Source organism: Pocillopora verrucosa, chromosome 12 (assembly GCF_036669915.1).
Source record: "Pocillopora verrucosa isolate sample1 chromosome 12, ASM3666991v2, whole genome shotgun sequence".
Lineage (NCBI taxonomy): Eukaryota > Metazoa > Cnidaria > Anthozoa > Scleractinia > Pocilloporidae > Pocillopora > Pocillopora verrucosa.
Window position 1 is genome coordinate 2,485,535 of NC_089323.1, and position 22,008 is coordinate 2,507,542.

General features: G+C 39.2%; 1 protein-coding gene across 1 annotated transcript in view; it reads right to left on the reverse strand.

Moving 5' to 3' along the window:
- Positions 1–1,096: 1,096 nt before the first annotated feature.
- Positions 1,097–22,008, reverse strand: part of LOC131783209 (uncharacterized) — a 227,665-nt gene continuing 206,753 nt past the window's right edge. Inside the window, exons 4-8 of the mRNA XM_066159403.1 lie at positions 9,595–10,401; positions 9,046–9,463; positions 6,234–8,545; positions 3,671–6,119; positions 1,097–3,397 (exon numbers count right to left, since the gene is read on the reverse strand). Of these exons, the coding sequence (XP_066015500.1) occupies positions 2,178–3,397; positions 3,671–6,119; positions 6,234–8,545; positions 9,046–9,463; positions 9,595–10,359 (7,164 nt within the window). The 5' untranslated portion in view covers positions 10,360–10,401 and the 3' untranslated portion in view covers positions 1,097–2,177. The remainder of the gene's footprint in view (positions 3,398–3,670; positions 6,120–6,233; positions 8,546–9,045; positions 9,464–9,594; positions 10,402–22,008) is intronic.

Consider the following 22,008-nt stretch of genomic DNA (forward strand, 5'->3'; position numbering starts at 1 on the left):
CAAGCCGTTTCCTGAGCTGACCGATATCCTGTGGCGTGAACCTGTGGCGGATACTGGCATAAACACAAGCTCGAAGGGTCCGTGTATTCTGCTAACTTAGGTTTCCGAAAATCCATCCCACGAGCCATCAATTCTCCCCTGCCCTCAAGAAACTAAAAGTAGCAACAGTAGCAATATCATTGTGATAAAAGCACTGCAACGAGATAATTAAAGAAACGCAAATATTATTGAATTAGATGCATGGTAGCGAATCCAAGTGTTGTGCGAAATGGGTCGCATGGCAATGCCGCACTTAAACTAAAGAAGGTTTTTCTGTATTAAAATCCCTATTTGAGATTAACTTGAATCAGATGACTTTAAACTCACTCGTTTTTCGTTTGACCGGTTCGACGACGACGGCCTCTGCCTTTACAATCTCTGAGGAAAGGAGCAGTTTACAGTGAAACTGCCCGATCACTTTTAGGCGAAAAATCATCGTGCCTCGTGCTACAGCTGATTATTTCGTCAAAAGTTAGCTTTTGGTTTGCCAAGGATATTACTCTACAGCAACGAAACTCTGGAGCATTAACCAAAGAAATAAGATATGACATGTTATGTAAACAGAAACGAACACAGCTACCCATTATTACCACAGATTTCGCCGTAGAAAACAAAACACGAAGGCAATTAACTAATCATTCAGTAACAGGAGTACTTTGTTCTAATCTTGACCTGAACACCGCAGGCGAGAAACCGTCTTTGTCAGTCCTCGTCGAAATATTCGTTGGCACGCAGTTGATGCAGTTTGTAAAGAAAAAGTATTCTCATATCTTTCACGTCCTCAACCTAAGATGCATTTTTTAAAATTTTAAATGAGAAAAAATTTTGACGGGTTGAGACAGGATCTGAGAGTTAGGGACTTATTTTTCATATTCTAGAGTTAATGTAAAGTTGTCATTCTGACAACACTCACACGATAAATTCAATGTGAAAAGTTTATTCAGGATGAGCCAGTCAGTCTTCTAGTACTAAGGAAGAAAAATCAATGATTGTAAATTGCAACAAATACAGAAAAGAAAATGGTCAAACATAAGACTGACCGACCTAGAATGACTTAATTTTCCCGCGAAACGAATGAGTAATCCGAAACTTCCATGATGCCACGAGAACCTCTTCAACTAATTCGTTCCCATGTCACTTAAACGTCAAAAATGACATTTTTATCTCGAGTAAACTCAGATTAAGAAAGGAAGTGTTTTTTAATGAAGTTTCTGAAAAGAAACATTGAGGTGAAGTTTAAAATCGTTTATTTTAGTTAAAGAAAAAAAACAAGACTAAATGGTTCCTTCAAGTTTTCCCAAATTGTTTAATTTTCTGCAAATCCGAGTCACTTATCTTCCCAGAGTGAAGGGGTTTACTCTTCTACACAGCTTAAAAGGGAAGGAGTCCTTCAACTGGGTTTTATCATTAAAGGGAGTGAGTTTCTAAAGAAACTGTGGTGCTGCGTCAGTGGGAGAGTATAGCAAGATAATTTGGTTTTATCAACTGAGTCGTTAAGGTTACTTCCCACCTTCGCGGGTGTCCTTTAGGAAAGAAAATCGTTGGAGTGCTAGTTTCACTATAATCCTAGCAAACTCCTAGAAAAGAACTTTTGGCTGTGTCTGGGTGTTCTTCCTTGAAGAATCTAACTCTTATGTCAAGAGCACGCTGTTTGGACTGAAGTGCTGACAAGAAATTGCCTAAAGCATGTTGTGTTACTCCGAGATTAAAGTAACTTTTGGCTGTCTCGGTGTTCTCCCCCGAAGAGTTTAATTCTTATATCAAGAACACGCTGTTTGAACTAAAGTGCTGACGAGAAATTGCCTAAAGCGTGTTGTGTTACTCCGATAGAAAAGTAACTTTCGGCTGTGTCTGGGTGTTCTTCGCCGAAGAGTTTAACTCTTACGTCAAGAGCATGCTGATGGGACTAAAGTGCTGACGAGAAATTTCCTAAAGCATGTTGTGTTACTCCGATAGCAAAGTAACTTTTGGCTGTGTCTGGGTGATCTTCGCCGAAGAGTTTAACTCTTATATCAAGAGCACGCTGATGGGACTGAAGTGCTGACGAGAAATTTCCTAAAGCATGCTGCGTTACTCCGATAGAAAAGTAACTTTTGGCTGTGTCTCGGTGTTCTTCCCCGAAGACTTTAACTCTTATGTCAAGAGCACGCTGATAGGACTGAAGGTGCTGACGAGAAATTTCCTAAAGCGCGTTGTGTTACTCCGATAGAAAAGTAACTTTCGACTGTGTCTGGGTGTTCTTCCCCGAAGAGTTTAACTCTTATGTCAAGAGCACGCTGTTTGGACTGAAGTGCTGACGAGAAATTTCCTAAAGCATGTTGTGTTACTCCGATAGAAAAGTAACTTTCGGCTGTGTCTGGGTGTTCTTCCCCGAAGAGTTTAACTCTTATGTCAAGAGCACGCTGATAGGACTGAAGTGCTGACGAGAAATTTCCTAAAGCATGTTGTGTTACTCCGAGATTAAAGTAACTTTTGGCTGTATCTCGGTGTTCTTCCCCGAAGAGTTTAACTCTTATGTCAAGAGCACGCTGTTTGGACTGAAGTGCTGACGAGAAATTTCCTAAAGCATGTTGTGTAACTCCGAGATTAAAGTAACTTTCGGCTGTGTATGGGTGTTCTTCCCCGAAGAGTTTAACTCTTATGTCAAGAGCACGCTGATAGGACTGAAGTGCTGACGAGAAATTTCCTAAAGCATGTTGTGTTACTCCGAGATTAAAGTAACTTTTGGCTGTATCTCGGTGTTCTTCCCCGAAGAGTTTAACTCTTATGTCAAGAGCACGCTGTTTGGACTGAAGTGCTGACGAGAAATTTCCTAAAGCATGTTGTGTTTCTCCGATAGAAAAGTAACTTTCGGCTGTGTCTCGGTGTTCTTCCCCGAAGAGTTTAACTCTTATGTCAAGGGCACGCTGATAGGACTGAAGTGCTGACGAGAAATTTCCTAAAGCATGTTGTGTTACTCCGATAGAAAAGTAACTTTCGGCTGTGTCTGGGTGTTCTTCCCCGAAGAGTTTAACTCTTATGTCAAGAGCACGCTGTTTGGACTGAAGTGCTGACGAGAAATTTCCTAAAGCATGTTGTGTTACTCCGAGATTAAAGTAACTTTCGGCTGTGTCTCGGTGTTCTTCCCAGAAGAGTTTAACGCTTATGTCAAGAGCACGCTGATCGGACTGAAGTGCTGACGAGAAATTTCCTAAAGCGTGTTGTGTTGCTCCGATAGAAAAGTAACTTTTGGCTGTGTCTCGGTGTTCTTCCCCGAAGAGTTTAACTCTTATGTCAAGAGCACGCTGTTTGGACTGAAGTGCTGACGAGAAATTTCCTAAACCATGTTGTGTTACTCCGATAGAAAAGGAACTTTCGGCTGTGTCTCGGTGTTCTTCCCCGAAGAGTTTAACTCTTATGTCAAGAGCACGCTGATAGGACTGAAGTGCTGACGAGAAATTTCCTAAAGCATGTTGTGTTACTCCGAGAGAAAAGTAACTTTTGGCTGTGTCTGGGTGTTCTTCCCCGAAGAGTTTAACTCTTATGTCAAGAGCACGCTTATCGGACTGAAGTGCTGACGAGAAATTTCCTAAAGCATGTTGTGTTTCTCCGATAGAAAAGTAACTTTCGGCTGTGTCTCGGTGTTCTTCCCCGAAGAGTTTAACTCTTATGTCAAGGGCACGCTGATAGGACTGAAGTGCTGACGAGAAATTTCCTAAAGCATGTTGTGTTACTCCGATAGAAAAGTAACTTTCGGCTGTGTCTGGGTGTTCTTCCCCGAAGAGTTTAACTCTTATGTCAAGAGCACGCTGTTTGGACTGAAGTGCTGACGAGAAATTTCCTAAAGCATGTTGTGTTACTCCGAGATTAAAGTAACTTTCGGCTGTGTCTCGGTGTTCTTCCCAGAAGAGTTTAACGCTTATGTCAAGAGCACGCTGATCGGACTGAAGTGCTGACGAGAAATTTCCTAAAGCGTGTTGTGTTGCTCCGATAGAAAAGTAACTTTTGGCTGTGTCTCGGTGTTCTTCCCCGAAGAGTTTAACTCTTATGTCAAGAGCACGCTGTTTGGACTGAAGTGCTGACGAGAAATTTCCTAAACCATGTTGTGTTACTCCGATAGAAAAGGAACTTTCGGCTGTGTCTCGGTGTTCTTCCCCGAAGAGTTTAACTCTTATGTCAAGAGCACGCTGATAGGACTGAAGTGCTGACGAGAAATTTCCTAAAGCATGTTGTGTTACTCCGAGAGAAAAGTAACTTTTGGCTGTGTCTGGGTGTTCTTCCCCGAAGAGTTTAACTCTTATGTCAAGAGCACGCTTATCGGACTGAAGTGCTGACGAGAAATTTCTTAAAGCGTGTTGTGTTACTCCGATAGAAAAGTAACTTTCGGCTGTGTCTGGGTGTTCTTCCCCGAAGAGTTTAACTCTTATGTCAAGAGCACGCTGATCGGACTGAAGTGCTGACGAGAAATTTCCTGAAGCATGTTGTGTTACTCCGATAGAAAAGTAACTTTCGGCTGTGTCTGGGTGTTCTTCCCCGAAGAGTTTAACTCTTATGTCAAGAGCACGCTGTTTGGACTGAAGTGCTGACGAGAAATTTCCTAAAGCATGTTGTGTTACTCCGATAGAAAAGTAACTTTCGGCTGTGTATGGGTGTTCTTCCCCGAAGAGTTTAACTCTTATGTCAAGAGCACGCTGATCGGACTGAAGTGCTGAGGAGAAATTTCCTAAAGCATGTTGTGTTTCTCCGATAGAAAAGTAACTTTTGGCTGTGTCTGGGTGTTCTTCCCCGAAGAGTTTAACTCTTATGTCAAGAGCACGCTGATAGGATTGAAGTGCTGACGAGAAATTTCCTAAAGCATGTTGTGTTTCTCCGATAGAAAAGTAACTTTCGGCTGTGTCTCGGTGTTCTTCCCCGAAGAGTTTAACTCTTATGTCAAGAGCACGCTGATCGGACTGAAGTGCTGAGGAGAAATTTCCTAAAGCATGTTGCGTTTCTCCGATAGAAAAGTAACTTTCGGCTGTGTCTCGGTGTTCTTCCCCGAAGAGTTTAACTCTTATGTCAAGAGCACGCTGGTCTGACTGAAGTGCTGACGAGAAATTTCCTAAAGCATGTTGTGTTTCTCCGATAGAAAAGTAACTTTCGGCTGTGTCTCGGTGTTCTTCCCCGAAGAGTTTAACTCTTATGTCAAGAGCACGCTGATCAGACTGAAGTGCTGACGAGAAATTTCCTAAAGCATGTTGTGTTCCTCCAATAGAAAAGTAACTTTCGGCTGTGTCTGGGTGTTCTTCCCCGAAGAGTTTAACTCTTATGTCAAGAGCACGCTGTTTGGACTGAAGAGCTGACGAGAAATTTCCTAAAGCATGTTGTGTTACTCCGATAGAAAAGTAACTTTCAGCTGTGTCTCGGTGTTCTTCCCCGAAGAGTTTAACTCTTATGTCAAGAGCACGCTGTTTGGACTGAAGTGCTGACGAGAAATTTCCTAAAGCATGTTGTGTTACTCCGATAGAAAAGTAACTTTCGGCTGTGTCTGGGTGTTCTTCCCCAAAGAGTTTAACTCTTATGTCAAGAGCACGCTGTTTGGATTGAAGTGCTGACGAGAAATTTCCTAAAGCATGTTGTGTTACTCCGAGATTAAAGTAACTTTCGGCTGTGTCTCGGTGTTCTTCCCCGAAGAGTTTAACTCTGATGTCAAGAGCACGCTGATCGGACTGAAGTGCTGACGAGAAATTTCTTAAGGCATGTTGTGTTACTCCGATAGAAAAGTAACTTTCGGCTGTGTCTCGGTGTTCTTCCCCGAAGAGTTTAACTCTTATGTCAAGAGCATGCTGATCGGACTGAAGTGCTGACGAGCAATTTCCTAAAGCGTGTTGTGTTGCTCCGATAGAAAAGTAACTTTTGGCTGTGTCTGGGTGTTCTTCCCCGAAGAGTTTAAATCTTATGGCAAGAGCACGCTGTTTGGACTGAAGTGCTGACGAGAAATTTCCTAAAGCATGTTGTGTTACTCCGATAAAAAAGTAACTTTCGGCTGTGTCTGGGTGTTCTTCCCCGAAGAGTTTAACTCTTATGTCAAGAGCACGCTGATCAGACTGAAGTGCTGACGAGAAATTTCCTAAAGCATGTTGTGTTACTCCGATAGAAAAGTAACTTTCGGCTGTGTCTCGGTGTTCTTCCCCGAAGAGTTTAACTCTTATGTCAAGAGCACGCTGCTTGGACTGAAGTGCTGATGAAAAATTGCCTAAAGCATGTTGTGTTTCTCCGATAGAAAAGTAACTTTCAGCTGTGTCTGGGTGTTCTTCCTTGAAGAGTCCTCTTGCGATGTTTAGGGCATATTCAAAGGACTGAATGGCTCTAGGATAGTTTTGCACCTGAAGAAGAGTGTTGCCTTGGTCCATATAGCTTTTATATAATTCTTCTTGATGCAAATTTGAATCAAAATTTTCTTCGGGTTTAGCTTTATCATCTGAGATATCTTGTCCACTTTCTTTTAAGACCTTTTTATGATACCTGATCCGTGTGTCGCACAATTTTGATGCTTCCTTGGGATTATTTAGTACATTTTCAAGTGTCGAATTGATGTTGCGCTGGAAGGTCCATAAACCAACGGATTGTGGGAGGATCTGTTTCTCTGTTTGATTTGACATCTCTAGCACACATTTGCTTATTGCTTGCTTTGTTTCATAATCAGAGAACTTTTCTGTTGCCTTGCTAAGAACGACAATCATTTCTAATCTAAGTGGTTCAGTGGTTGTTACGTCTGGTTCCGGCATATCTGCCTCGATCATTCTCAATTCCTCATTAATCACTGGAGGAATAACAAGAAGGCCTGTGTCTCCTAATGCTCTGCATTCATGTAAAGCTTTGGTATAAAACTCTAGTGAAGTTGCTTTCTTTTTATTGAAAAGAAAGTAAGTAACAAGAATTTGCAGTGCAGTTATGCTGAGAATTCGCTGTTCCGGGCTGTCACTCATCAAGCAAAGAGCTTCTTGCAAGTTCTGAGCTCCGTCGTCTATTTTGCCTGAAACCAGTTGACAGATGGCTCTGTAACACAGAATTTTTCTTTTATCATCTATCGACAAAGAAAGGCCTTCGGCTTCACGGAGAAGCATCATTGATCTTCCATCTATCCCCCAAGTCACTTCGCCAAATGCCAAGGACACGAGTAACTGATTGTAAAACACGCTCTTTCCAAACGCCTGAGCTTTTTCAGTTGCGTGATCATAAATTTTGTCCATAATTTTTCCCTCGCACCAGAAAAGGGAATCTAGAAAAAATTCTGCTTTTGTCAGGACACCAAATGCAACGTCACATGTCTTAGGATCGGAACAGCTCTCCATAAGACTCTGAATAATATTCTGCTTCTCTTCATAGAAATCAATAAATGCCTCCATGGATTGTCCTGTCAAAAACCGTTTATTTAGCTTCTCGAAAAGAGAGACGTAAAATGCAGACAAGCGTGCTTTGGAGTTCAGCATGGCCTCTTTCATTTCATCTTGACCTCTTTCCCTTACAAACGACAGAATCAACTTATGCATTGAAAATGACTCAGGTTTGAAGCTATAGTCGAGGAAGGATTTCTTCCGAAGCCTATGCAAGATTTTCTTGGCCTCCAGAGTTGTTTTTACACCCATGACAGCTGCAGCAACTGAGTGGTTAAAATCTCCAGAAAGAACACTAAGTGATACCATGGCTTTTTTGTCTGATAGAGAGAGTCTCTGAAAAGAGGATTCAAATAGGAACTTCAATCGCAGATTGCTTGGATAATCTGAATCGTCCAACAGCCCCAACAGGTTATCTTCTATAGATTCCTTGAAGCTAACTAAAAATTGAGTCGGCTGAGCATTATCTTCAGCAATAGAGGAACAGAACAGTTTCATGGCCAAAGGTACGAACCCGCAGAGTTTTGCAATATTCGAGCAGTCAGACGCGGTCGCTTTTGGGAGTAATCCGCCGACTAAGGTTTGAGAGAAGGACTCGTGTAATGGCCCTATTCTTACTGCTTGATGGCCTTCAAAATGCACATTCATAAATTCAAGAGATTCCCTTGTGGTAAGAAGAAATGTTAAATTCTTGAATTGACTAAGAATGACTTCCAGAAGGTTTATGAAATCGTCCTTCACATTGGGTGCTCCACTTTCGAGCAAGTCATCGGCATTGTCAAGAATTATCACAAATTCACCTGAAATATTGCTTAGAAAGAGGGAAAGTTCGTCTTCAAGGGACATCCGCTGAGGCATTTGATCTTTTGTGGAGTGTCTTTTACAGGAGCTCAGAAGCTGCATAGTCAAACCGGCTTTTGAAAGAAGTCGTCGCATAGAGAAGAAGTATACGGGAAGTCCTCCAGTTTGGAGTTGATGTCCGACTTCAGTTGCCACAGAAGTCTTACCAAAACCAGGCGAGCCCCATATCGATACGATCCGGGTACTTTTGGAAGTTAAGTGACGCCTGATGTCTTCACATTCTCTTTGACGGCCAGTGAAGTGTGGAACCCTTGAAGGAAGATTTGATGGTGGAAGGAATGGCTTTGAATCTTAAAAGGAAAAAATTGATGCAATCATGAGAGAGCTAATGTCGGTAGTTTGAGGAGCACAAAAAAAAAATAATGATCATTAAAAAAAGGGTACATTTTACTGTCACACTAAAAATCTAGAAAATCAAGTTTTATGGATACAGCGTCAATTATGAGCTTGCTGCTTTTTCCGTGAAGTTATAATTTTAACAACATCCTACAAGAGTCACAATGCTGGTAAATAAAGTGGGTGCAGTTTATTTCTTGCACAAATTGTTTTGAAATAAAAGAAAAAAGATTGTTCAAGGTGCTACTCTGATCATAGAAGAAATTCATCCTAGGGAAGAAGAAAGGATTTTTGAGACATGTACAAAGCATTTTTGCAAAAACTGGAAGTTATTCCGTTGAGCTATTGCTACCTTCAAAGTACAGAGTAAAAACACTGCTGTCCCTTTTGTTTTTCCTTGCCAAAGCAGTGCTTACAAGACTGTGCCACAATGCAGTTTTTCATCAGTTTATACCTGTTTTATCTTGATCCTTCTTCATTTTCAAAGCGAGTTTATCTACTTTTTCCCCTATAGCATTCCCCTGTGCTACTAATATTTCGACACCTGATGTTACTTCCTCGAGACACTCGATATATGATCTGATCTCCTGTCTAAGATGTTCCTCCAATCTGCGAACTTGTTTAGTGGGAAAGTCAGACTCTGTCAATCCACCGATGACATTAGTGGGATCTGTTATGATACCGAGAGCTTTGAACGCTTCTCTAGCGAGCTGCACGTATTGGTCAAAGGTTGGTTTATCAATCTCTGACCTGTCTGAGTGACAAAGCGAGTTTCGTAAACGTCGAAGCTGATCAATCGCGAGAGCGAAGGTTTCGGCTTTATTTCCACATGGACTCACAACAGATGGATGGAACATTTTTGCCCCGTTCAACTATTACTAGCAAAATACAGATTAAAAACGCTGCTGTCTCTTTTGTTCCTTCCTGCCAAAGTAAAGCTTATAGGAATCTGCCACAATGCATCTTACTGTTAAGTTACTTAAGTTACTGATTGAAATCAGTTTATACCTGTTTGAGTTTGATCCATCTTAAGTTTCAAATCATCTATTTTTCCCTCCAACACAGCAATAGCATTCCCCTGTGCTACTAATTTGTCGACACCTGACTGCACCTCTTCGAGACACTCGATATATGATCTGGTCTCCTGTCTGAAACTTTCTTCCAATTTGCGAACTTCTTTCGTGGGAAAGTCAGACTCTGTCAATCCACCGATGGCATCAATGGGATCTGTCATGATACCAAGAGCTTTGAATGCTTCTTTAGCGAGCTGCACGTATTGGTCAAAGGTTGGTTTATCAATCTCTGACTTGTCTGAGTGACAAAGCGAGTTTCGTAAAAGTCGAAGCTGATCAATCGCGAGAGCGAAGGTTTCGGCTGTATTTCCACTTGGACTCGCAACAGATGGATGGAACTTTCCAAGAGGCACTTTGCGGTGCTTTATGTACAGTTCACCAAGTGTCTTGTAATGACCTTTGCTATCTGGCATAGCGAAAGACCTTGCATAGATGGTGGCCTGGAACAGAGCGGTACAATCCCATTCTTCATAGGAGATGTGTGTGGGAACTTTAGTTTTTCCACCCTCTTCAGCGAGAAACAAATTTCTTACTACCATGGAGTTATCCCACAGTTGATACCCTGAACGATGTCCATATCTGTTGTCCCACATGGATTTGAACGTCTGACGCAAAGCAGTGGCGAACTCATTAAGTACAACTGAGGCAAATTTGAAGTAATTCAGCTGCTCGTTTGTAAAAGGCTGTAGAGACATACTCGGCGTGAGCTCTGGAGATAGCTATCTTCGACCAAAATCCTGAAAGAGATTCAATTCGTTCAAGCATACAGACGTCTTAGGTGAGATTAAACAGCGATTGCTGAATGTGAGGGGAAAAGGAAAAAGCTCTTTTACCATGTAATTCTCGTTTAAATAAATACTTAATAGCACATGCACACTGGCTCTATTAATTGTGCATGACGGCATGGATACGAAAAGTGGCTACACAGCTAAATTAACTCGAAACAAATTGAAAACTCATCTCTACTTTATTTTAGAATATAAATGTACGCTTAGAATCTACTTTCTGTTTGGATGCCAAGTACCAACACTTTGTAATTAACGCTAAATATTCCCCTCTCGAGGTTCAAATGTTGTATCTCAATAAAATGCGGAAACCGAGAAATCGAAGACTGTGACGTCACAAAATGAATGTGCATCTTAGAACTTAGAGTCTTTCACTTCGATAAGCTCGGTATAGCGTCAAAACCTAGTTTTTTTTCAGACCTCAACTCCACTTCATTGACACAAACTTTCCTCTGTCAACAAACAGTTTGAAGTAATTTCATGTCTAATATGATACTTTCACGGTATTTTGATTTACATGTTTATGAAATTTCAAAACTCTTTCAACTGCAACTCGAAATTTACCCGGAGAGTGGTTGTGTTATGACTTGTAATTCATACCTCCCGGAAATTTCAAACTCTCAATATGCTAAATGCCAATGCAATGAAGAATTCATTGTTCTCGAGAAATGTGGCGCGATGTTTACAGGTCGAACACACCTCAGCAAGGGAAATTCGCCTTTTAATGTGGACGATACACTCGGTATTCCTCAATTTTGGTTTTTAAATAAACATGGTCACCCTGAAAAATGCTTTTCAAAACACGCAATAGAGCAGGAACGACTTCTTTTTCGTCCATAGCGCTTACCTAACGCTTACTTCTGCTTGTTTGAAAGATGCAAAAAAAAAACAAAAAAGACCTACTAGACAAATCACAAACACGCCTGCTCTTAAAAATTCCCTGATTTAGTCGGCAGAAATAACAATTACTTTCCTTAATCTTACTTAATCTAGAGCAGAAAATTAAAAGCCTGGTTTAAATATAATATGAAAAGGTATGTAGCCATCTGTGACTGATAGCATTCTGGATTGGTTATTATTCGTGAAGATGAGAAGTGATCTGGTAACTAAAAATAACTGTGTGTAAATGATAGGTACCATGAAACTGAACCCCACTCTTGTTCCTCTTTAATACAAGCAATTATCTTGTTGTAAAGGCATAGGGTAAAATATGAAAAACCAATTAAACCAGTAGTGTTTACTATTACAACCACCTCCCACCCCTCCCTGCGTAGAAATAGTCCGTCTCTCGCCCCTCTCTGGGAAATAACACTCTGTGTCCCCCCCCTTCCCTCACCACTGATAGACTTCATCCCACCCCTCCATTAATACTAATGGTGTGCTCCCCTCTTTAAAATGGTCCAAAAAATGGTCCAAAAAATAGTCCAGTCCAAATTTTACCCCATGTCTGTTGTAAATGTACTCTGAATGAGCACTGTCAAATAATGGGACATCTTATATGGTCAATTTGACTTTTATATGGTCTTTTAGTCTTATTAACTGAGTTGGTAACGTAAATTGGCCACCATCAATAGTTTCAAAGCTGACGCTTTGAGCGTTAGCCCTTCGTCAGAGCGACTGGAGAAATTATGGGTTGTGTGTGTGTTTGCCGTATTTACTCGATTTAAACGCCACTCTCGAGAGTTCATGGTTCTCGAGAAATGTGGCGTGATGTTTACAGGTCAAACACGCCTTAGAAAGGGAAATTTCCCTTTTAATCTGGGCAATACACTCAGCATTGTTCAATTTCCGTTTTGCAATAAACATGGCCACTCTGAATGATGCTTTTCACGCGATAGAGCAGAAACGACTTCTTTTTCGTCCATAGCGCTCACCTAACGCTTACTTGTGCTTGCTTAATTAAAAGATGCACACACAAAAAAAGAGACCAGACGACTGAAAAAAACACGCCTGCACGCCCTACAAAATTCCCAGACTTAGTCCTGACAAAAATAACAATTACTTTCCTTAACCTTACATCAGATCTAAAGAAGACAATTGAAAGCTTGGTTTAAATATAATCTGGAAAGGCCGGTCTGTAGCCATCTGTGACTGATAGCATTCTGGATTGGTTATTATTCTTTAAGATGAGAAATGATATGGTTACTAAATATAACTCAGTACCCCGCTCTTGATCCTCTTTAAACGGTAACTGACAGCGAAAAGTAACTTTTTCGGAATACTGCCCTTTTTGTGGTCTTTGTACCTTGTTAATAGCCTAGATTTTGAATTATCTTTAACGTTTGTGACAGATACAGCGCTGATAACTGTTCATTTTGGTGAAATTAATCACACAACTTGTGTTCTCTATTTCTTAATTCAACATCGTGATAAAAATTTGTACTGTACTGATTCTTTTATTACAAGGTGTCAGTGTGGAAACTACCGGCAATCAATGCAGAGGGAGGAAATTCAAGAAATAGTTGCAGTGAAAAATAAAAGTTTAAGACTGTTACAGAGGAACAGCTGCAAGCAAAAATCCTGGTGTTTTCCGTTCACACTGTAAATTTCAAGGCGGCTAAGAGTGGTAAAGTTTTGGATAAATTGAGCGTGAATATATCTATATATGTGTGTTTTTTTTTCTTTCTTCTTTTAAAGTTCAGGTCATAATTTGAGAAACATTACGTGCTTGTTATTTCCGTTGCACGATTGTGCCACTGAATCGGTTCGTTTATTTTTTATTTTCTTAACCAAGAAAGTACGTTTTATACTGTGGGTGCTAGGTAGTCTCACCACATTTGCCTATCGGCTTGTTAATTTACGATAAGCGCGCTTGAGTAACTTACTGTTCACTCGGCTGACACTAGTACTTTTTTGAAACTAGTAACCTTGCAGACAAGATTTATTTCATCATGTTTTCCGGTCGCAAATGCGAAACAATGCTCGCTAAGGACGCTTAAAACAAGACCTTGGAAGTCATACTTAGGGACACGTATGTGCTACATATGCTGTTTAATGTTAGTTGTAATCTTCCCTGCAGAAGTCTCAGCTAGTGACGAAACGCGTCGGAAGGAGTAGACAAAAAGTTACAATACCAAAAAGTCTTTCTTTGTGCTGCTCGCTGGTCGCGGTTAAAAAAATGTAAAGAAAGAATCCATCTTGTACATTTCCGGAGCGTAGAAGAAGAGCTTCGTTCACGAAGCCCGATCAAAACTTCCCGAAATTCGTGAAACAACACTTTGTGCTTATGTCACGCTCACCCCAGAACCGATGGGCCTGTGGTCACAGTGATGTACACCGGACAAAATCTTAAGTTGAATGCTTTTCGGCTTGGACTTAAAAATATTTCTTTAAATAACAGACTCGATAATGGTCAAGAGCAAAAAATATAATTTTTTTTACCGCTGTTTGGCATGGCATGCAATTTATCTGTGGCTCCGAAATACAGATACGCGATCCGTCGCGTTTCGATAATTCAACCTTTTTAGAGAAGAGTATATTGTTCTTCACTTTGTATTTAAGTCTCTAAATGGTGGCTTGTACCAAAATGGAATAAAATCTTTTCTTTTTCTGTTCGGTAACAGCTGGACATCAAGGGCGTATCATTTCACAAGACCTTGATCGGAACGTTTTCAAAATGGCCGTTGATTAAGCGTTAAAAAAAAAAAATCGGTAGGAAATTAGGTTTTTCCAATATATCGTTTATTTGCTCATTTAGGATTCTTTAACCAAAGAGGAATTTATTGGGACAAAAAAAGGGGGAAATGTTGCCGTCAGTTACCCTTTAAAGTACCTATGACACGAACTTTTTCTTGTATTTTCTGGTTGATAGTTGCATTTAAAGTTCTAAATAATCAACCTTAGCGCCTAGCGAGTCCTCTTTGGCCACTTTTTTGCGCATTGAAAGTACGATTTTGTTCGAGTGGTATTTGGATTCTTTGTGACATTTTGCCACCGGCCAGAAGACGTTCACGAAGCGAATGAACTGAACGAAATTTACTGACATTGTAAAGTCAGGCAAAAGAGGTTTTCAATTGAAAATCAATACTTGCATATTGAATACAAAACCACTCAGTTGTTCGTACAAGCGCTTTAGTGATTGTCCTATTCACACTAATGTCGTCCAGGAATGCTGTTGAATTGCATACAGTGTGGTAAAAATATTAATGAATGGTTTCTGCACTGTAATGTTTGTGTATTTTCTCCACTGGCATTCAGTATGGCGTCAATGACTCGAAGGTAACCGCAAATAAAAGTATGTTTTCCCTTTTGAATGATGATTGATGCATAAGAATGCCCAAAACTGCTATTGAATGTTGATTAAAATAAAAAAATCGTTATGGAACCTGATTTACGCGCAAATGATCGTTTTTTGTAGCTGGAATATAACGTCACGCAATTGTTCGTCTTTCCACGCAAATGAATGCGTATTTTCTCATAATGAACAACAAAAAGTTTAGTTGGAAAAATTGTTACTCGCCCACCTTGAAATTCAAGTTAGAGCGAGAAATATCTTGATGGCAGACGCACAAACTGATTATCTTAATAATTATTGAATGAACTGCGAGACTGCGACTCGAAATTTATCTAGAGACTGGTTGAGATGTTCAGACTTGTTATTCACACCACACGGAAATTTGAAATACTTATGCAATGAAGAGTTCATTGTTCTCATGAGGTGATGTTTACAGGTCAAATGCACCTTAACAAGGGAAATTTCCCTTATAATCTGGACAATACACAAACAAAACACTGAGCATTGTTAAATTTCTGTTCTGAAATAAACATTGCCACCCTGAACAATGCTCTTCAAAACACGCGACAGAGTAGGAACGACTTTTTTCCGTCCTTAGCGCTCACCTAACGCTTACTTCTGCCTGCTTGAAAAATGTTTAAAAAAATCAGACTAGACAACTCACAAACACGCCTGCTCTTTAAAATTCCCTGACTTAGTCTTGACAGAAATAACAATTACTTTCCTCAGTCTTACATCTAGGGCAGACAATTAAAAGCCTGGTTTAAATATAATATGAAAAGGTCTGTGGCCATGTGTGACTGATAGTATTCTGGATTGGTTATAACTCGTTAAAATGAGAAGTGATGTGGTAACTAAAAATAACTGTGTGTAAATGATAGGCATCGTGAACTGTACCCCACTCTTGATCCTCTGTAATGCAAGCAATTATTATTCTTCACGCTCCACTTTTTTTTGCTGTTGTTTTTTTGGTGCTTGGGAGTCACATATTTTGCGTCTGTACAACATTGACCACCATCAATAGTTTCCAAGCTGACGCTTCGAGCGTTAGCTCTCCGTCAGAGCGACTGGAGAAATTGTGGGTTGTGTGTGTTTGCCGTATTTACTCGATTTAAACGCCGCCCTCGAATTAACGCCATTTCTCGAGAGTTCATGGTTCTCGAGAAATGTGACGTGATGTTTACAGGTCAAACACGCCTTAGCAAGGGAAATTTCCCTTTTAATCTGGACAATATACTCAGCATTGTTCAATTTCCGTTGACGGCTCGCGCTAGAAGTAACCTTTTGGGAATACTGTCTTAAGGCCTCAGTTAACATATTGAAATAGGCACAGGGTACTTCGAACGCCTCTTCGTGCCTTTTTTCGCCTGGAAATCTGTCCTAAATGCGGCTTCATAAGTCATCCGCCACACACGCTTCGAATTTGAATTTGACCTGATAGGTCACACTTGTGTACACTTAGGAAATTAAAGTAAATATGGCGTATAGTGGTTCGAGTAAGAGCAGTTCGATATGGTGGTGTGATTATTTGGATTTTGAGGCCTCGATAGTCAGTGAAAATAACGATACACCTTATGAGGCTGTTGGTTAAAAATTTTTAATGAATGATTCCTGCTTTAGAATGTTTGTGTATTGTCTCCATTGGCATTAAAGATGGCGTTTATAACTTGAAGGTGAGCGGAAATGAAAGTGTATTTTTCTCTTTTGTATGACGTTTGACGTATAAGAATGCCCAAAATTGTTATGGAATGCTGATTAAAATACAAAAATCGTTATGGAATCTGATTTACGCGCAAATGATCGTTTTTTGTCGCTGATTAATGCAACTTCACGCAATAGTTCGGCTTTTTAAGCAAATGAGTGCATATTTTCTCATAATGAACAACAAAAAGTGTAGTTGATAAAAACTGTTCTTTGCCTACCTTGAAATTCAAGTTAGAGCGAGAAATATCATGATGGCAGACGCACAAACTGATTATCTTAATGATTATTGGACGAAATGAAGACTACAACTCGAAATTTATCCGGAGACTGGTTGAGGTGTTATGACTTGTTATTCTTACTACAAGGAAATTTTAATTGCTAACATGCTAAACGCCTATGCAGTAAAGATTTCACTGTTCTCGAGAAATGTGGCGTGATGTTTTATAGGTCAAACACAACTTAGCAAGAAAAATTTCCTTTTTAATCTGGACAATACACTCAGCATGGCCACCCTGAACAATGCTCTTCAAAATTCCCTGACTTAGTCTTGACAGAAATAACAATTATAATCTTCATTCTTACATCTAGAACAGGTGTGCTTTTTGAGTGGTCTAAATTAAGTTGACTTGAAACAGTAAAACCTGATCTCTTCTTTAAATTAGAATAGAGATGTACGCTTTGAATCTATTTTCTGTTTGGATGTTAATTCCTACCATTTGTAATAAAAACTTAAATATTTCCCTTTCGAGGCTCAAATGTTGTAACTCATGATCATCAAAATGCGGAAACCGAGAAATCAAAGACTGTGATGCCATAAGAGGAATATGCATTGTAGAACTTAAAGTCCTTCAAATAATTCACTCCAATAAGCTTGGTATAGCGCCAAATATAGTTTTTTTCAAATCCCAACTCCACTTTATCGATACAGAGTTTTCTTTCCCAGCAAACAGCTTGAATTAATTTCACCTCTGATATGATACTTTCACGGTATTTTGATTTTCATGTTTATGAAATATCAAAACTCTTTCAACTTGCCAAAGACATAATAATTTCTGTTGTAGCTTCCTACAAGATATCATAAATGAATGGGATTACGAGCTTGCATGGCATGAATAAGAGGCGCGAAGAAACAAATTATTGCGCATTTGATGATAACAGGAAATTGAAGGCTACAAAAGGTTGCAATTTCATTTATGCTAAAAGCGACTTAAAACTTTTACATTCTCTTTTCCTAAGGTGATGACTGTCAAACGTCAAATGCCAAACGTCAAATCTTGTTAGCGACAGCAGTGATCAGAAATTAAGTGTTGTGCCAAGTCTAACAAGAGCGAGAAATATCATGATTGCAGACGCACAAAGTGATTACCTCAATGATTATTGGACGAACTGCAAGACTGCAACTCAAAATTTATCCGGAGACATGTTGAGGTGTTATGACTTGTTATTCATACCACTCGGAAAATTTAAACCCTTAATATGCAAAATGCCTCTGCAATGAAGAGTTAATTGTTCTCCAGAAATGTGGCTTGATGTTTACGGGTTAAACACACCTTAGCAAGGGAAATTTCCCTTTTAATCTGGACAATATACTTAGTATCGTTCAACTTCCGTTTTGAAATAAACATGACAACCCTACACAATGCTCTTCAAAGTTCCCTGACTTAGTCTTGATAGAAATGACAATTACTTTCTTCAATCTTACACCTAGAACAGACACGTTTTTCGAGTTGTCTAAATCAAGTTGACTAAACTATCATGAGACAAATTGAAGACTCACCTCTACTTTATATTAGAATAAAGATGTACGCTTTGAATCTGCTTTCTTTTGTTTATTTTTCCTTCTAGACAGAAAGTCTCTTACATTCTTGATGAACGCTCTCGTTTTTAGTAAACTGTTCTATTGCTCAACTGTATGGCCTAACGCTTCTCAAGGCAATGCAAAGAAACTCCAATTAGTACAGAATTTTGCTGTGCGTATCGTGTTAGGTCTTAGGAAATATGATCACTTCTCAGAAGGTATAAGATCCCTTAACTGGCTTACTGTTAAGTATAGACTCCTTCATAACGATGCTGTAATGGTATTTAAATGTCTTAATGATCTAGTCCCAAAATATCTGGCCAATATATTTGTACCTCGTTCTCATATTTACACTAGGACTACGCGATCATGCAATCTTTTACACATCCCTCGTTGTCGTCCACGTTCATTCACATGTCGTGGATGCAAACTTTGGAACTGTTTTTCTAATGATTTGAAAGCTGCGGACAGTGTAAATATCTTCAGGCGTCGTTTAGCGCAGAAGCTATTAAGCGGTGAACATTTGTGTTGAGTATAACTTCATTTTTTAATCATATTCCTAGGTCTTTTGTAATTGATTCTAGTTATAAAATGTCTTATTTGCCTATTATTCCTTCTCCTTTTTAACTTATATGTATTTTAAAAGTTGTAGTTAGACACTGCAACCGAATAGCCCAAGTTGGGAGTTAATATGAACGTATGTATGTATTTGAATGCCAAGTCCCAGCACTTTGTAATTAAAACTAAAATATTTCCTTCTCGAGATTCAAATGTTGTATCTCATTAAAATGCAAAAGCCGAGAAATCGAAGACTGTGACGCTATAGGATGAATGTGCATCTTAGAACTGAAAGTCCTTCAGAAAATTCACTTCAATAAGCTTGGTATAGCGTCAAAACCTATTTTTTCCAAACCTCAACTCCGCTTCATTGACACAAAGTTTTCTTTGCTAGCAAACATTTTTATTTAATTTCACGTCTGATATGATACTTTCACGGTATTTTGATTTACATGTTTATGAAATTTCAAAACTCTTTCAAGTTGCCAAAGACTTAATATTTTCTGTCGCAAATTCCTACAAGATATTCTAAATGAATGGGATTACGAACTTGCATGGCATGAACAAGAAGCACGAAGAAACAAATTATTGCGCATTTGATGATAACGGGAAATTGAAGGCTATAAAAGATTGCATTTTCATTTATGCTAAAAGCGGATTAAAACTTTTACATTCTCTGTACGTGAGATGATGACAGTCAAACTTCAAATGCCAAACGTCAAAGCTTGTTACTGACAGCAGCGATCAGAAATTGAGTGTTGTGCTAAGTCTAATAAAGTTTAGAGTTTCTTAGACCTTCATCGATATTGTCTGTTGTTGTTTTATTTCGTAATAGTTGAAAAAAAACTGTCACTTACCTATCTTGAAATTCAAGTTAGGGCGGGAAGTGTCATGATGGCAGACGCACAAACTGATTATCTTTTTGATTAGTGGACGAACTGCAGGACTGCAACTCGAATTTCTCTGAGGACTGGTTGAGGTGTTATGACTTGTTATTCATACCACACGGAAATTTTAAACCTTTGATATGCTAAATGCCTAGGCAACGAAGAGTTTATTATTTCCGAGAAATATGGCGTGATGTTCACAGGTCAATCACACCTAAGCAAGGGAAACTTCCCTTTTAATCTGGACAATACACTTAATATTGTTCCACTTCCGTTTTGAAATAAACGTGGCCACTCTGAACAATACTCTTCAAACTTCCCTTACCTAGTCATCGACAGAAATAACAATTGCTTTCTTCACTCTTAATTCCAGAACAGGCGTGTTTTTTTAAGTTGTCTAAATTAAGTTGACTAAATAAGCTTGAGACAGTGAAAACTCATGCATCTCTACTTTATATTAGAATAAAGATGCACGCTCTAAATCTGCTTTCTGTTTGGATGCCAAGTCCCAGCGCTTTGTGATTAAAACTGAAATATTTCCCTCTCGATATTCAAATATTGTATCTCATTAAAATGCGAAAACCGAGAAATTCGGTAAGCTTGGTTAAGCGTCAAAACCTATATTTTTCAAACATCAACTCCACTTTATTGACACAAAGTTTTCATTGCCAGCAAACAGTTTGAATTAATTTCACGTCTGATATGATACTTCCACGGCATTTTGATTTACATGTTTATGAAATTCCAAAAACTCTTTCAAGTTTCTAAAAGACTCAAGAGAGGATGTCAGCATCCATCGCACAAATTTGAAATATTCTGGCAAGTCGCCCAAAATTTGATTTCACTCCTACTTTGATATATTGTAGCCAACATGTCTTAATAATTATGGTGTAGTTTTTTTGTGAAAATATATTTTAGTTTTCGAGAAATTATTTTTTTTGTTCGACCGCTCAAATATGCAAAATTTCACCGTCACAATACCCGAGTTGTGTGACCTCATGTAACGAACATACTTGACCTCCGATATTTCTGTCAACATAATCGTTTGTTTTATCTTCTAACCTTAATCTCCTGTCATTATTGAAGCTGGCAAATAAATGTTTATTTTTCGGTGGACATTTTTTTCCGACATACTTTTCCAATGTCGAATAGTAGTATCAAAACAATACGCTAATGTATAGCTCCACCGAGGCGCGTTATTACAATACAGCCAAACACCACCAGGGGAGTACACAGGCTTCATCCGAACATGGCACACCGGGGGTGCATACAAAATAAATCTGCACAATTTCCTTCAAAATACACACTTTAACCGTAACCAAAATATATATCGAATACTAACAACAAACATAATAGAAATTTAGCCAAGAAACGTAAACTTCAATGCAATCTTCGATGAGTCACGATTTGAATTACCATGGACACCTCAGGGTACACCTGACTGGCAAGCCGAACAATAGCCACTAGGGAAGGTACAAAACTCAAAGAAGAGCGAGAACTGTCACCAGCAAAATCAATACGAAGCGCCAAACATCGTGAATGCCCTGGTACCGAACAATACGTTCTTTGCTTTACCCTTAGTGAACAAATCCGATTTGTTGGGCGGAAATAGCCAGTCCCTTACAAAGAAATTTGAAAGCGCACCATAGCTACATAGTAATGGCTGAAAATATGCGGACTTCTACATAGTTACGATTAGAAAATCAACTGCCTTACAGTCACTCATATGACTCAACACTCTACCAACAAGAGTGGTAGGTGAGACAAGCCAGTTTTATTCTAATGATCAATCCTGTGTAAACGCATCCACAGCTTCTGTGCCGGGTTTGAGGAATCTAGAATTGAATTTTGGCAATTTGGTGTTATAATCGCAAGCAAATCTGTCAAATCGCGATCTTCGAGGAAAAGAAAAAAAAAGGTCATCATGCTCGTTCGTAAAAGCCATGCTCGGCGTTAGCTCAGGAGATAGCTGTCCTCTACCAAAAGTTCCTTTTAAAAGGAAGAAAGTTTCTTTCGTCATGTAGTTCTCATTTAAATAAATACTTAATCGCACATGCACACTGGCTCTATTACTTGAGCATGACGGCAAGGATACGAAAAGTGGCTACACATCTAAATTAACTTGAAGCAAATTGAAAACTCGTCTCTTTATATTAAAATATAGATGTACGCTTTGAATCTGCTTTCTTTTGGGATGCAAAGTCCCAGCACTTTGTAATTAAAACTGAAATATTCCCTTTAGAGGTTCAAATGTTGTGTCTCACTAAAATGCGGAAACCGAGAAATCGAAGACTGACGCCATAAGATGAATGTGTATCTTAGATCTTAAAGTCCGTCAAAAATTCACTTCAATTAGCTTTGTATAGCGTCAAAACCTT